The sequence below is a fragment of the Platalea leucorodia genome (assembly GCF_965183815.1).
Source record: "Platalea leucorodia genome assembly, chromosome: 2".
Classification (NCBI taxonomy): Eukaryota; Metazoa; Chordata; class Aves; order Pelecaniformes; family Threskiornithidae; genus Platalea; species Platalea leucorodia.
Window position 1 is genome coordinate 106069054 of NC_138824.1, and position 12831 is coordinate 106081884.

A 12831-nucleotide genomic window follows, 5' to 3' on the forward strand; every position below is an offset into this window, starting at 1 on the left:
CAGGGCCATCTGGTAGTTCCTTTATTTTTCTTCTCCCTTTGTGTTTAATTTATTTATTATTGTTTCTATTTAAAAGTAATACGAGAAAAATATTTTTCATTAGCCTTTAATATTTAAATCTGAATTTCTTGCCTTTAAAGGTTACTACAAATATAGAATTTGCTTCGAAGCATTTATGATTTGCACGTAACCATAGTTAAAACAATTTATTCTTATCAGTTTTCCATAGCTTAAGAATTCTGTTTGAGGCTTGATAATTGCAAAACTTGTGGCACCATGGTTTGCTGAAGAAATGTCTCTGGAAAGGGCCAATTCATTTCTCACAGAAGTCTATAATACCCTGAGTGTGAATGAGAAAAAGTCCTTCATCTAATATCTTTCATGGTTTGTGCTCTTGAATATTAAATAAAGATTTGTCTAAGTCTCAAAAATATAGATAATTGGAGAAATTATCCAGTTTAAGTTCATTCATACTACTTGGTGGAGGGAATAAGAGGAACAAAACATGATTTCTGAGAAACAATGTAAAGACTGATGTTATACACTGGGAAGTAGTGTATAAATATAAAACATATTATCCACAGTGAATCATACTTGAAATTATTAGCTGATTTGGAGATAACATATTCTAATAATTAGTTACATTTTCATTTAATAGCACAGGTATTACTCACGGACAGGTAAGGTCTGAAAGATTTCGATTTTGCTATACTCTCCTTGCCCTTTTCCATTTACAGCAGCTACTTTGATTTCATATGTCGTATTTGGTTCCAAATTGCTGAGAACAACCATTGCTAAAGGAAAGGGAAGAAAAAATATTGGAACAAAATTTGATGAAGCAATAATTTTTTTAAAAAGTCAACAAATTTCATAATTTTTTTGCTTTACTTGTAACTTAGAGTCCCATTTTCTAATAGTCCTGTGGTTCCAAACTTAGCTTTCTTGTTGAGTGCTAGTAGCCCTTTTTTTTTTCACCTGCATGAAATCATTGTTGTGACTGAGCAATTTATGCTTCTGAAGGAATTGAATGTCAGTGTTACAGAAGCCATAGGCAACAATTAAGGACCTTGACGGGGACTGATATTTTATGTTCAGATTGTGAGTACAGGAGACATGAATCTGGCAAAAAATTATGGCAGTTTCCTTTCTCCTAGCTGGCAATGGGCATCTAATGCACATTCAAGCCACTTTCATACAGTTCATAACTTGACATTTCTCCCTCATGGAGAGCAGCATCAACCATCCTTGGTCTACACTCCTGGATGCACCTACATGCACATTAGTGATGAGTTACTGGTGCTATGCTCTGCCAGTTCAACCATGTATTCAAGACCTAATGTGACAGGTGGCTATGATGATCAAAGGAAGAGTTCTGAGTTATCTATTAAGCACCTGAAAGTGAATTAGGCATGTTTGTACATATTTAAGAGGTGTATGGAAACACATATCATGTTATAACAAAAAAAAAAAAAAAAAAAGTGTTTTGGGAAGCAAATGGTTTTGAACTTAGGACGTGCTTTCAGAAATCAAGACTGAAACCATGGCAGCAATCTTTCACACAGCCTGAACCTATCTCTAGGATTCTACCTGGAGAATCAGGTAGCAGAAAACAGGGGGAAAAACTTCCCAAAAAGAATATCGTACAGCAGTAAGAATATTGTTGCTGCAATGTACAGCAACATAGCTAGAAACAAAATTCAGGAAAAGGATATTTGGATTCCAGGATCCTTTATGGGAATGCAGTATTATGTATTACCATAGTACTGTATATTACTAACATCAGTGTTGAATATGCACCTGGAAACTCCGATCCACAAAGAGTTCTTGGACCATTACCCTGCCTTTACAAGAAAGCTTCCTTTTATTGTCACTACAGCAATTGCGTGCTTGCTGTTTCCCAGCTCTGTGATGAGCTCTCCAGATGTCAGATTCATAATGGGGCATGCACATAAATTGGATGGACTTTACTTGAAGCACATCAGTATTTGTCTTGCCCAGAAAAGCAGGCGCTGTATTATCTTACAAGAGGATATAGAATTGTAATGTCTTGAGAAAGAACCAGTAGTCTCTTTCTCAGTCTCTAGGGAGCCTAGGTTTTTTTTCATTATAGAGGAGTATTTTAATAGTTGCTTCAGGCTTGCCTTTCAAGTTCTATATTTAATGAAAGTATAATTATTTCTGTCAGTACTCTTTGTTATTCTTTTGAGTCCCGATTTATTACAATTTCTATTTCTTTAGTTTCTGCAGCAGACAGACACAGGTCCCATTACATATGGAGCTAAAGGGATTTAATGAGTTTTGGAAAAACAGTAACTTTTACAGTTCACACTCTATTATGAGCACTTTGCTTGAATTTGCCATTGAAACATGATAACTGCTTTCTTGGAAACAAAACAGTAGAATTGTATGTCTTCCAGCACATTTTAGCTTTATCATTTTCATGAGATTTAAAAATATCAAACTATAAAGTATAACCATGTCATGAAAAAATAAAGTACCATCATGAGAATAAGAACAGAATTTGGAGAAGAGAAGGATTATGATATATAACATTCAGTTATGGTAAGATGAAATTTAAAACCTAAACCAAGCAGTAGCAGTGTTTGACTTGCCTTTCAGCCATGATTACTTTCTAAAGCTGAATAATTTCAGTGAAAATAAACCTTAGGGCATACTAAAAATTAGTGTTACTGTAAATGTTTTTAAAGTGTAAACAACATAAAAGCATGACTATGAGTCTACACTTAATAAAACGTGAATGTGTTAACTACATAAAACCTAAGGATCCAATTCTATAAACATTCGAGTGACTCCAGGGGCCTATCTAAATGAATAAAATTACTTATATATGCAGTATTTAAAGAATCAGTGTCTACTTTAGAATCCCCTGCACAGCACTATGTGTCTAGATGCAATGACTCTTACAAATACATTTATGGAATTAAACCAACTAAATCTGATGGCATAATATGTCCTCAAAAACTGGAACCACTTGGTATCAGTGATGGTATGATGTGGAAATATTTTATACATAGGAAAAAAAATTCTAACTATGTCCTCCTGGAAAACAAAGAAAAGAAGCATTATTGATCAGAATACTTTAAATACTCCAGTTGTAGAAGAATATTTAGAATAATTAAGTAAGATTAAGGAACTATCCTACAGTATTTAAAAAAAGTTCAGGCCTTAAAAGTAATCTAAGAGTAGCAAAAGCTTTCACTGCTTGATAAGTGTTTTATATTTTTTAAATATGTTGAGAATGGAAGAAAATATTTAATACACTAGTTATTTCTTTTTTAAGACACGTATCTGTCATTTAAGTATAAAATCAGCTTATTCATCTTTCCATAGCTCACAGCCCTGGCCACAATGGTATTTTGATTACAGTTTTCAATGATCCCTGCAGTAATTAGCTGTAGAATTTAAAATAATAATCTGAAAGAAACATAGGAGTTTCATTTTCAGTATATGGATGTGAAAAAATTGGTCCACTGCATACTATATGTGTGAATTATGCCATTGGCATATTCATTGGCATATATCAAATCCGAAATATACTGGAATTCCTTTATTTCTTTCATAATATGATTTGAAATTTTTTAGTCTTTTTCTACTTGTCCTATCTATCTGCTTCTGTTTTTGTATTGTCTTCCTAAGCATAGTATCTGCATGATGTATCTGAAGCATTCAGTTTTGTAGACTAATTGATTTTGCTGGCATTATTCACATAGTGACTGGTTACATTGAGCAGTAGACTTCAAAGAACTACTCCAAAGAGAAAAAAACAGAAGATTCTCTTGTGAACTTTGCAGGTATTGCTGGGCTCAGTTAACACGATGCACAACATCTCAGACCTTACTGTTTTCCACTTATAAGAAGATAGACAGGAAGGCTGCAAGTCATATGGTACCCTTGGAGGAGATCATGACACAAGAAGTTACCAGTTATTTTGGTATTGTTTTAATATACTGTATAGAGAATTTAAAACAAAAATATAAATACTTTTTTGACAGGGTATGCAAGGAACTTTTTTTTTTTTAATTTTGTAGGCCAGAATTTAAAAAGAAACACAACAGCCAAAAAGAACTAAACCTTACCGAATAGCAAAATTCAGTTCAACCTATTCTGTGGAAAGAATCCTAAAGTTTAAGTAACATTAAAAATAAGGTCCTTATTTTTTATTATATAGAATCGTCTAATTTGCAAGCAAATCTAAAACATTAAAGGATGAACACAGTAGAGAAAAAAAAAACACAAAAAATTTATATTAGATAGATTAGATAGACAAAAATTCAAAATGCCATGCTATTTCAAATACAGAGTGTAAGCATTTCAGCCAGAAAAACTAACTTTACTATTGCAGAATTTTAACTGCTACCAAGATGAACCATAGGAAAACAACATCTGACATAAGATTTGCTGTGAAATAAATTGTACCATAAATCCAGGTCAGTAAAAGTTACTTTTCTGGTGCAGGGGTAGGTTGTTTACATTACCTTGTTACAGTAGAATGAGAGGGGAAATGTCTGGCATATTAAATTGTCTTTTCACCAAAGGAAATATACCTGAGAAATCTTTTAAAGACTGTGATATATTACATACACCATCAGCAAAGCAAGAAAGGTCAGGGGAACTAGTAGTACAGTTACCCTACCTTAATCCCAAAGTAGATCTTACATGAGGTTAATTAACACAAATATCACATCAATACACTCTTCTCACTGGAGAGCTACCTCTCTAGAACAATGTTCTTCCAGTTCCAAATTTAATCCTTTGAGGATGTCAGATATAACTAAAGTAGGATATAAATTTATTTTGAAACAAAGTAGCTGAGATGTATTATTGCTGGATATCATAATCACTCATATATATTTCAGATAGTGGTAGCAGTGCAAAATTTCTGCCAAAGAAGCATTTCAAATTTTAGGATTTTTTTTTTTCCTATTTCTTTCCTTCTAGTCTGAATCTCTATTACTCTGCAGACTGAATGCAGATCGGATACAGTGCCGGTTAATAAATGGAGTGTTTTGATTTAGCAGCATTTTGCTCCATCTTTTAGTCATTATTTTACTACTCTCAAGGAAAAACTGAGTCCCCTGGAAATACTTGAATCTCTTTCAGAAAAAAAAAAAAAGATTAGCATTTTTATGATGCTCAAACAGGTTTCTCTTTGTGATGATGACTCATGTTCTTTTAAGGACAGAAGAAAAAGATACGGGAAGAGAGCAGTGAGGAACTTATGTTAGTAGGACACGTGAGGAGAATGGTGAGGAACCTATGGCAGTATAGCATTAAGGTTCTGTACAAATGTCTCAGACTTTTGTAGATGTCTCACAATCTGAGGAACTTCTCCCAAAACCTCTGTCTGTCTGGGATGAGCAACGTGGTTTTGTTTAATCCATGTGTTAGCACAATAGGAGGAAGAATATAAAAACTCTTTTTCTAGCTGAGCCTCACAGAAGTGTTGACAAAGTGAAGTTAGAAATTCCCACAGGGGAAATACAGAAAAAAAAAAACCAAACGGATTTTGCCACACAATAGGCAAAATGTTTATTCATATGCAGAAGCAGTCACACTGTCTCAGTTCTATCTATCTGCCTTGCCCAAATAACAATTAATTTCATAAATACTGATTCAAACATCTGGCTATAATGTCAGAATTCACCTAACACAAATAAATGAACTTTAATAATGAAAATATTTCAAGTTGCACATTATACGAAAAACCATAATGGTAGTGAATCCTACTGCCAGTGAAATCATTGGCATAACTTCCATTAATATATGTGGAGATAGGATCAAGCCTTAAGTCATTCCCTAAAATGTATACTCAGAAACAAATGTAACCATTTTAAAAATCAGAGAGAATTGGCTCTGCCAGGAATTTCCATCGTTCTTTGCACTATAGTGTATAATTATTGCATTATTTTGGAATAAAAATTGTAGTGGCTTAATTAACTGTGAATATAAAAAATTACCTGTATATAAAGATACATAGCATGGTATAACAGGTATAATTAATATAATATAATGTTCAATAACATGAATAATTTCCTTATAAAATACTTTTCAGTAGATGATATAAAAAATGCAATTGGCAAAAATTGCTTTATTATTTTGTGTACAGGCCCCAAAACACAATTACCATGTTAAGTTCCTTTTCTCCATATATTTAATTTTTATTTTTATTGGGTAGGATTCTGAGATGTCAGTATACAAATTGAACTAGATGTAGCATCAGCACCCTGTAGTCATTCAGGGGATTATCTTTGATACTTATTTTTATTGAAATAAAACTAATAAGAAAAGATTAAGTAATCTATGGGACAATTACAGTTATAAAATGCACAGTGTTATAAATTAATGAAAATAAAGCAAGCAAGACTGTAATCCAAAGCCCTCAAAAAGAGCAAATTTGTGGATTGACAACATTTAATAATATGTTGAATCATCATGACTCCAGAAGATGAGTTTTGTCATTTAACATACTTAGGATGTAACAACAAATAGGTTTTCTTCAAATGTTCATTTTCTACATTATTTATTTAAAATCAACCTGCATTCAACCTGTGTTTAATCTAAATCACAGCATAGCACACAGTTTAAAAAGAAAAAAATCCTAGGAGAAACATTCCTGGAACAAAAGTAATTTACTGAGATGGATCATTGTATCAGTAAACTGTTCCCATAACCTTATTCAGAACGGAAACATACTTGCATGAACTGCATATCAAATAATTCACTTACACAAACTAGTGTTAAGAGAAATGAAAAATTATTAATTGTATATAATATTCTTAAGCTATAGGCTTATGAAAGCTATTTGTACTCCCATTGATAAAAGAGCCCATATTATCATGATATCTTCTTTAATTTTTGTGTTATATCTATTTGGCAATAATACAGAATACTTTCTGAACAAATTTTGCCACTTGTATTGATTAGCCTCTTATCCTTTCAACAATCCTGTGCAACTAGGATCTAGCTTTGGTAGATTGTGGTTTCTATTACCAATAAAATGGAATTTACTTTTCAAACACACATTCTAACTTAATATTAAACAAAACCATGCTAATTTTACTTTTATGCAATAGCTGTCTAAAAAGCTTTGTACTTCTCCATTACTTTCAGTGTATGGCAAAATTCTTTCGGATTACTATCAAAACTTTTCTTGTAAATTTGAAGTAGTTCCTTCAGGTACCTGTAGTTCAGCTGTTTGTTAACTAAAGTTTTCTTAGCTGCTATTTTCTTTAGTTCACTGAAGTTGCAGATGACGTGGATTATAGTATGTCATAGCCTAACCCAAAGGACAGGAATGTATATAGCCAGTTCTCCTGGCTTACGGTACTCCAGTAGGGTATGAATCTAAAGAGAGTTTTCTCCTTGCTTTCTAGCCCTTGCAATTTCAGCTTCCTGTATAGTAATTCGGTTTTTGTTGTTTAGTTAATTGGTTAAGTCTGCCTACCATAATCAAGTTCTATTCTTCCTGTTCTTATATTTGGTCTTTCTTTTCTCGGAAAAGGTTCAAAGATATTTCCACATCCTTAGTCTGATGTATGTGCAAGGTAGGGTACGTCAGGAGAAGAAATTCTTATTAAAAATTATTTAAAATGCTAGTGTTTTTTGTGCAGTTTTGGCAAAAGCAAACTTTCCATAGTTAAAAATTACCAAATTTTCTAGAACACGTGAGGTATCACTATTAATTCCAATTTGCTATTCTTTCCATACAGAAACCTGCTAACAATATAAAATGAGATTTTTTAAGTACATAATGAGAATATATGAGTATGTAATAGATATACTGACTATCCATAAAATAATACCTTTTTTGTCCTAACTTTCCTCGTTTTCCATATCAGCATTAAAACTGATGTAGGCGAATTTTCCTTTCTCTTTAATTTCGTTATATTCCTATATAACTCAATACTTTGCTCCACAAGTCAGTTTCCCTTCCTTCAGGGTGTTGTTTGACAAAACACCACTTTTATTCAATTGTTTCTGTATTGTTCTTTTATAAATATCTTATGCTGCTATTTTGATTACATTCTATTTAACTGAAATGTACACAAACACATTAGATGTTGGTTTAGTTTTTAGTAAGAAGTATCTTACTTACAAAATGATATTTTTTGCAGCAGAGAACAAAGGCAACATATTTTTTGTCATATTAACAAGATGTGCTTCTTTCCCTCAACTGTAATAACATACATTAAAATACACAGATATTCTAATCTTTACAGAGTATTGGGGTGACAACTTTTTTGGAAAAAAAAAAAAACAAACCAACAAAAAAACCTCCCTTTCCTATCCCTTTCTCCATTTTTTTAAAAATTTCCTGTACTACATTTATGATGACCAAAGCCAACTGCTTAATAACAAATCTTAAAAAATGCAGTTAACTGCCATAAAAGGTACTTGTATATCTTAAAGGGAAGGGAAATGGAGGGGAAGGAATAAGAAAGGGATGAGAGAGAAGGGAACTACAGGGGAAAAGGAGAGAAGAAAGAAAGAATGGACAATTAAAAACTTACTAGGTACCACCATATTTAAAGGCTGGGAGAGAGCATGCTTGAAACAGTTGATATTTCCTGTAAGAAGATCTTGTTAAGCAAAACAAAGGCATACTTAATAAACTAATTTTTACACAATTCAATAGGCTAAAATGGAAATACATATTGAGCTTTAAAACCTCACAACTGAAATGCATTTAAAAAGCAAATGCTCTTTGAATAACCTAACCTTTAAAATGTCAGGTCTCCTCCAAGTACTCGTTAGCCCTTCATTCTATTTATTAAATAAATAATTATTTTAGAACCAGCTTTTAAGAAATACTTTTTTCAATTTTTTTTGTGCGTAGGATTGTGGGTGTTCTGAAGTGTTGAAATTTATTTGATGATAAACAACTTTCATTAATGGCTAAATTTTGTTATCCTAAAATTTAGAAGCATTAACTTAAATCAATCAAAATTATGGAAACAAATCTCCTGGAGACTGGCGAACTTTGGCTCAGACCTTAGAAGAACTGATCACACTCTTGTAGCTTAAAACACACAAGCCCAAATGCCAGTTCTCTAATTCAACTGAAGGAAAAATAGCTGCAGAAGCAGAGACTTCAGAGTCTCATCTGGCTAACCCTGTTAATTGATGTTCACCCATGCAGGCATCAAGAAGATGCCCAATAGAAACCTCGATTAGATCAAAGATAATTGTAGGGGTTTGGGGCAAGGGTGAAAGGGTCTTTCTGGTCAGGCTGAAAGGCTCAATAGGAACAGATGCATGCAGCAGGCCAACATATCCAGACAAGGCTGCATAGCTCACTGCCACCAGCATGGCAGACTGCCTACTTGGGCTGTATTTGGAGTCAGCAGATTGAGGGAAATTTATTGTCCTGCTCTAGTTAGTGCCGGTAGGGCCAAACCTGGGATTGTGGAACAAAAATGAAAACAGATAGGGTCCAAGCAGAGGAGCCTAGGGCACACGAACAATACATAGATGCTGAGGCTTATTTAGCCTGATAAAGAGAATGCCAAGCAGTAACTGAACAGTCACCTACCATCCCTTCATAGTGGAGACAGAAACAACGGTGTGAGACTCTTCTCAACAGTGGCAAATAGCCTAACAGGGGCAACAGTCTCAAGCTGCAGCTTGGCATGTTCAGACCAGATATTAGGAAAACTTACACACTAGGAGAGAACTGAAGCACTGAAACACAATACACCAAGACAAGAGGGTGAGCAACCTCCATCCTTTGGGGTTAAGACTGAGTTAGACATAGCCATGCCTGACCTGATCTAGGATTGGCACCAGTCCTGCTACAAGCAGGTGGTTGGACCAGATATACTCCAGATGTTCCTTACAATCAATTTTTCTATTATTCTATAAATAAAAGGGGAATACTACCTTGGTTCTTGGAACCCCACTTTCTCCTCTGCAATGAAACTATTGTGCAGTTCTTAATGCAAGGATTTTGAAGTCTACTGCTTGAAGGAACAGCCAGCCACTTGAAAAGGGCTACACTTAAAGGTTTTTATGAAACAATAAACCAATACAGTAAAATCAATGGGGATTTGGACTGCTATCAGATATTCTCCCAATCATGCAAAAAGAAGATATTGTTCAAAATACTATCTAACATATGACTAATGTTCTCAGTATAGCAGCATGAAGGTTCATTGTTAAATATTTATGTGACTATAATTGCTGCAATTTTAATAGTACAAATTACACTGATAAATATAAAATCTGATGAAGCTAAACCTTTTCATAAATCAAATTTCTTTTCTGAAGATGTTAATTTTAAAATTCTCCTATAACAAAAATTTATAGGCCACTGAATACACCAGAACTTCCATTGGCAATATGAACACATAAAAATAATAGAATTAAGTCTTCTAAGTAAGTAATACTTTACTGAGTGACGATACTATAGTACATCACATAGTAAAGGAATAGCTGTGTTAATCTCATTGCAGAAGGGCAATTAAGGCCCTTATTAAGATCATTTATGCTGTTTCATTTATCCCATTTCCTCTTTCTGAACACCCATCAAGACTAAAAACAATGCTTACCAGGAGATGACTGTGCTGGTTTTGGCTCGGATAGAGTTAATTTTCTTCATTGTTGATAGTATGGGGCTATGTTTTGGATTTGTGTTGGAAACTGTGTTGATAATAAAGGGATGTTTTCGTTATTGGAGCAGTACTTACACAGAGTCAAGGCCTTTGCTGCTGCTCACCTTTTTTAAACTGGAAGCTCTCATTAATACTAACTCTCCCATGATCAAGGTATGTTGCTGCAGTCTTAGGAGCTACCTAGGAAGCAGGTTATGACACAGAAGTTCTGCCTTTCATTCCTCTACCCCATGCAATTTTCAACTCTGGAGCATGCAAAGTGTGAGAAAAAGAGACTCTACTTGCTCTGTTACTGAATGCAGGAGCTGTCAAAAACCTAACCATCACCATTTGAAGTAAGAATACACCAGCTCCTGGTGACTGCTGTCATCAGAGGCCATCCTCACACTGACAAGCAAAGGGATTAAAATGTGATCTTAAATGTGTCTTTTATGACATTCACTACTGTGAAAAAGCAAAGACCTCAAGGCTGACGTGAATGATTGCAACAACACTTCTTTTGCTTCTTACATTAAAGATAATTTTCATTCATAACTTTTTCTTCCTCATCCCCATCCTACTCCTGCATACTATACTTTATTTCTTGCCAATGGAGAAAGAAGAGTAGAGAGGAAAAAAAGTGATAAAAAGGAGATTCATTTAATGATACTGTGAGATGTAATACAGATAGGGCTATGTTATCTCTCTGTTGCTCATTATTGTATGTGGCAGAAGGAAAACTCCACTCATAACTACTCTGTCATTCAATGACCTTGAAAATAATTAAAGAATACTCTGTCCTCCAGGAACACTTTTTTGTTTTGTATGACAAAATGCAGCAGAAGTTCATATACACATAAATGTTACATAAATGTACTTTACCTTTTTGTAAGCAGATTGGCAATGTAGAATAAATGCAAATGAATACAATACAGATTTGAAAGGCAAAAATTGCAGTTGCACCATGCATCTCATTTATCAGTTATTCATACCCAATATTGCATTGCATCACTCTTTACTTAACAAGATTTACCCTTACAAGCCAGATGAGTAAGACCTTTACATCAGATCAGCATGTTCGCTGCAAATTTACTTGAGAGTGTGTCATCATAAAAACTTGAAAAGGTCTAAATAGGGAGTAGCCAAGAGTTATCGCAACAGAGAAAGAGCAGGCGAAATATATTTGGAATAACTGATTCTCCATTTAATTGCTTATTAAAATATTCACTACGTACTTCTTGCAATCAAAGTATCTCGCATTTGTTCTCAGAGATTTTCAAGACTGTCTTAAAAAAACCCACACACTTGAACATAAATCACGTTTTGCAGTGAGCTTTGACTGTTTGACTAAATGCCATTGCAAACACAGAATTACAAGCTATTGAAGAGAAGAGTAACCTCAGATATTGGCAGTGGTTATAGCTGCATAACACTCAGTCGCTTTTAGTTATGAACTCATGCTGTGAAGTAAATTGTCTGGGTTTTCTTCTCTGCTCATGACATTTTGTTCACCTTTGAATGTGAAAAGTACATTTCATTCTCCTGATGGTTCAGGTCTGTATAAAAAAATGAAATATTTAAATCTAGATTTCCCTTTACACTTCTCCTCACTTTCCAGTCTCTCTAATCCATCCATGTAATTTAGTTTAAGACATTTATTTACAATCCAACCTTTCCATCCACATGAGACTTTTACAGCAAAGATTAAGCTGGATGGAGGCCAAGAATCGTATAGAGACAGAATTAAAGGGCTGAATAACTTTCTTACCTGCAGGTATACACACAAATTCATTTGGATAAAAAGTGGTCTTTTTCCAACCATTTAATAGTAAACTATATTGGTTGTAAATTGTGTCCATTCCTTCACTTTTTTTCTTTCTTTAATTGTATGACATGTTGCAAATTGTATCATGCCATTTTATCCCAAGAACTTAGACTTATTAAAATTAAGGACTTTTGTGTTATTTGTATTGCATCTTACATCATTATAGCTCAATAACATATATATATGTCACTCCCGCATTCTTATAATTTCAAAGCTGGTTTAAGTTGAGAAAACTATTTTTGAATCAAGCTAAACATTCAGTTTCTTTTGAAAAAGAAATCCCATGAGTTTAGGCTTAGCAATAGTATCATAAGTATATTAACTGATATCAGGAATGATCTATGTTTTTTTTTACAATATTATCAATTATTGCCTATTGACAACAGACAATTTCTT

General features: G+C 33.7%; 1 protein-coding gene across 2 annotated transcripts in view; it reads right to left on the minus strand.

The window, feature by feature from the left end:
• Window positions 1-12831, minus strand: part of NCAM2 (neural cell adhesion molecule 2) — a gene marked incomplete at both ends in the record, with an annotated part of 315199 nt that overhangs the window by 45136 nt on the left and 257232 nt on the right. For both annotated transcript variants that reach the window (XM_082333672.1, XM_082333671.1), the window contains one exon: window positions 675-794. In XM_082333672.1, coding sequence (XP_082189798.1) covers window positions 675-794 — 120 coding nt within the window. The remainder of the gene's footprint in view (window positions 1-674; window positions 795-12831) is intronic.